The 3,819-nt window shown below is 36.1% G+C and overlaps 2 protein-coding genes across 2 annotated transcripts in view; one reads left to right on the forward strand and one right to left on the reverse strand.

The window, feature by feature from the left end:
* Positions 1–1,124, reverse strand: part of CBG04582 — a gene marked incomplete at both ends in the record, with an annotated part of 14,764 nt that extends 13,640 nt beyond the window's left edge. The window contains 2 exons of the mRNA XM_045238117.1: positions 616–917; positions 1,106–1,124. Coding sequence (XP_045092718.1) covers positions 616–917; positions 1,106–1,124 — 321 coding nt within the window. The remainder of the gene's footprint in view (positions 1–615; positions 918–1,105) is intronic.
* A 1,511-nt stretch (positions 1,125–2,635) lies between these two features.
* CBG04583 overlaps positions 2,636–3,819 on the forward strand; it is a gene marked incomplete at both ends in the record, with an annotated part of 2,253 nt that continues 1,069 nt past the window's right edge. Inside the window, 3 exons of the mRNA XM_045238118.1 lie at positions 2,636–2,684; positions 2,729–2,946; positions 2,990–3,599. Of these exons, the coding sequence (XP_045092719.1) occupies positions 2,636–2,684; positions 2,729–2,946; positions 2,990–3,599 (877 nt within the window). The remainder of the gene's footprint in view (positions 2,685–2,728; positions 2,947–2,989; positions 3,600–3,819) is intronic.

Consider the following 3,819-nt stretch of genomic DNA (forward strand, 5'->3'; position numbering starts at 1 on the left):
AGTCGCCGACAGTGGTTTTTTATGTTTTTTACCTGCCGGACATGAAATTGAAAAAAATCCGGAAAATTTGCCACGTAGGAAAGGCGCCCGCTGCCGTGGCCTAGGTTTCTCACTGAAAATCCTCGTCCTCCGGCGGCACCTTTTTTTGAATTTTCTTCCTTTTCAACGGCGTTTTTCGGATTTTTTTTGAATTTTTTCGCAATAATATTCGGAAAATAGATAACTTTTAACATATTTTTATGCAACAAAAATTTTTGGTCGGAGTCCCCCTTTTACAAAGTCTCATTATGTCGATTAATTTTAAATTTTCAGAAGCTGCTTTTATTCATCGTGATCACAAATCGTGGTTCTATGAGAACCGTAACATTTTCAAGCTGTCAAATCTAAAGAGACGACATATTTTGGAATATTGGTTATACGGAATCCTTGATCCACCTGACCAAGAAGATCACCACTCAAATCGAAAGAATTTAAAAGTTATCAAGAACTTTGACTTTGAATATTGGTGTTTTGGGAAGCTCAAGAATCTAGGCACCGAATTTCGAATCAAAAGGAATCGAAGGACTAAATCGATTCACAAGAAAACATCCATATCGGAAGACTATCATATCTCACATTAAATCCCTCCACTGAAATTCGGTAAGTCGTATTTCCAGCTAATCCAACAAAAGTGTAGTCTCGAAGCTTTGCATCAACCATAACAGTTTGTGACGATTTCTCAGTTTCTTGAGAACCTAAAAACACTAACAAAAATAACAAATATTGATTAACTCCTATACTTCTCATAACCGCTACAATCAACCGCTGTTTGGTTATCTCCTTCTCTTCAACTTCTTCAGAATCCACTGTCCACACAATTCTGATTGCGTCATTTCGAACTTCTATCACTTGCACCCGCTCAACGTCTTCATCTTCTCCTGCTAATCAGATTTAGCGCGGATTTTCACTAACTTTTTGTTTGGCTACTTACAAGAATTTCCGGTTCGAATACAAAAAATTAGAATAAATGAAAATACTGGAATTCTCATTAAGAAGAGAAAAATTTAAAAGATGATGGAAAATGAGAGAAAGAAGGTGTAGGTGATAGAAGAAGAAGAGAAAAAACGACAGAGAAAAAGAATCATCTTGTCAAAAAAAAAAAGAAGAATCTTTTTTCGTTAGCCGACGACAAAAAAGAAGAAACAGTGACGAGAAGAAGAAGGGATAATTTGAAAAATAGGAAAATCAGAGAATTTAAAGAATGATAATAAAAATCCGAAAGTTATTATTAGTGAGGAAATTTTGAAGTGAGCAAAAGAAAATTCCCTTGATTGACATTTTTGATAAGCTTGAGGAATTTTCAACACTATTGAGGAATTTCCAACACTATTGAGGAATTTCCAACACTACTATTCTGTATTATGCTTGTCTGAGAAAAAAAAGGTTGAGACGCAGAGAAAATGTGTATGCGTCTCCACCGTTTGTGTGGTATTTAGGCTCTCCGCTTCGAGATCGCTACCGTATTCAGACTGCAAAAAATACCCTCTAACCTTTTTTTTTCTCAGACAAGCATAATATAAGAAGTCGGGCACTTAACTTTAGATCCAATGTTTTTGTTGTTGCTTGTCCTATTTAAACTTTTTGAACATGACGCCATTTTTGGGTTATCTAGGGAAAACAAGTCGGTACTGATGATTTTTTCCAGAACATACTTTCGCTGAATGGCCTTTTTCCTTCTACTCGGACACTGTAAAAATGCTACAAAACCGAGTTTAAAACTCTTACCCCCCCCCCCCCCCACAGGAATTAATTTATAAATATTTCTTATCGTTTGCACTTTCTACTGTTTTCTGCTCTTGCTCACCCTTAAATTTGCGTTGAAGGCCATGTGAACGGTTGAAAGTGTATAATTAATGAAATCGATTATTCAGCAGGGTGACTCAAAGTCTACATTTTGGAGTTAAACTTGTGAAAGCTTTAAAAATCTCTCTTCTGTAAACTTCTAGAAGATTGAATTTTTGGCGGGAATCTTTCAAAAAAATCGAGAACCATCTTTTCAGAATTTCTTGCCTTTGAAGCGATTTCTCAAAGTCTTGCTTTTTTCTTTACGAATCTATAATCTTATCTATCTAAATAGTGCAACGCAATAGTTAGGTCCCTGCAGAAATAGGTTCTGATGTGAGGAACGCAGTGCAAAATTTCGAAACTGCAATTTCTTCACAATTTTCGTTATGTTCCGTTTGTCCAGAATGTTCCGAAATTTCAACATATTCCCGCCGTTCTCTCAAAAAATTAGGCTAAAATTTCTCAGCGATCTCGTTTTGTGTGCATTTTGTCGGCAAATCTAGTGCATTCCTTTTTATGCGCGACACTCTATCCATAATTTCCATGGAAATCTCATGAAATTTCTATAAAAACTGACTTAATCCTTGTTTTTTTAATGAAAATTATTTTCAAATTTAAAAAATTCAATTTAAACAAAAAATAACAAGCCTATTTGAACGCCGTTCGTTCATAATTTTACTTAGGTTTATGCAGAGTCAACGAACTAATATTAATACTAATCCGCTTGCAAAAATCGATGCTGTTCCCTATTCATATACTTTTTTGCAGAACAAAACGGGTGGGAAAAAAGCAAAGTACAAATCCAGCGGATATGTCTATTGTAAACACAACTGAGTGTATTATCTGTTATAATGAATATGGCAAGTTTTAATTCAATTTTTAAAATTTTATTGTGTATTTTCAGACACTGAATCTCGAAAACCTTGCATCGGAACATGTGGTCACTCAATTTGCGAACACTGTAAACATCAAATGCTCTCATCAAAATGTCCGCAGTGCAATCGAGAAGAAGCGTTCGCAATCACAACAATTAATTATCAAGTTCTAGAATTAATTAAACATTTTCGAAGTATGCAAGCGGGTGAATCATCTGGCTCACGATCTCTATTAGACGATGCAAAAGTGAGTATTTGCGAAAATTTAACGCTACCAATGTTCTCTTCAGGGTCTCGACGAAGGTGTGTGTAGTGAATGTACATTACGATCTCGAAAACTACGTCTGTGTGTCACTTGTGCAGTAAACGCGGGTGTATTGAAGCATGACGACAACAAAAAGGAATTTGTATTGAATGTCGAAAACAATGATATCGAAGCTGCCCTTCAGAAAGCCAAGAAAAACGCGATTTGCGGTGATTGTGCACTCGACGGAGTGCTGCACGAAGGCCACAAAACTATGCAATTGGCAGTTTTGAAAAATAGTTTGGAGGATAGAGTGCCGGCGACAGTAGAAGATAAAATGAAAAATATGGAAAAAAATGCTCAAAAAGTATGCGATGAGCTTCAAAAGGGATTCAATGAGGCTATAGGCTCATTGAAGAATTATTTTCAGCAGTATACTGCTTTGCCATCAAACGAACGGAAAATACATTTCAATAATGTTGAAGCGAGCATAGAGAAGATAAATGACACGATGTCTTTGACCAAAGATGCAGTTAAAAGACTTGAAATATTGAATAACGAGTTTCACGAGAGCGCGGATATTGTTAAAACGAATTCTAAAGCTGTGACGAAAGCCGCAACGATGTTCGCCACAATGGACCCGGTTCTTGTTGCTGGTAAGTGTTTTTGGAGGGTTTTGAGATTGGAATGTGGTGTTTTGTGTGAAAAAAAGATAATTTGGCTCCGCGTCACTTCAAAACCGGTTATTTCGAAACCGTGGTAACGGAGGCGAATGGATGAATTTCAGAAAAAACAATTTTAGGGGTTTTCAAATATGCTTTTTCTCGTAGAACACATTTGGAAATTACGAAAATTTAAGAATTTTCCTTCTTTTGA

Source organism: Caenorhabditis briggsae (assembly GCF_000004555.2).
Source record: "Caenorhabditis briggsae complete genome, chrV, whole genome shotgun sequence".
Classification (NCBI taxonomy): Eukaryota; Metazoa; Nematoda; class Chromadorea; order Rhabditida; family Rhabditidae; genus Caenorhabditis; species Caenorhabditis briggsae.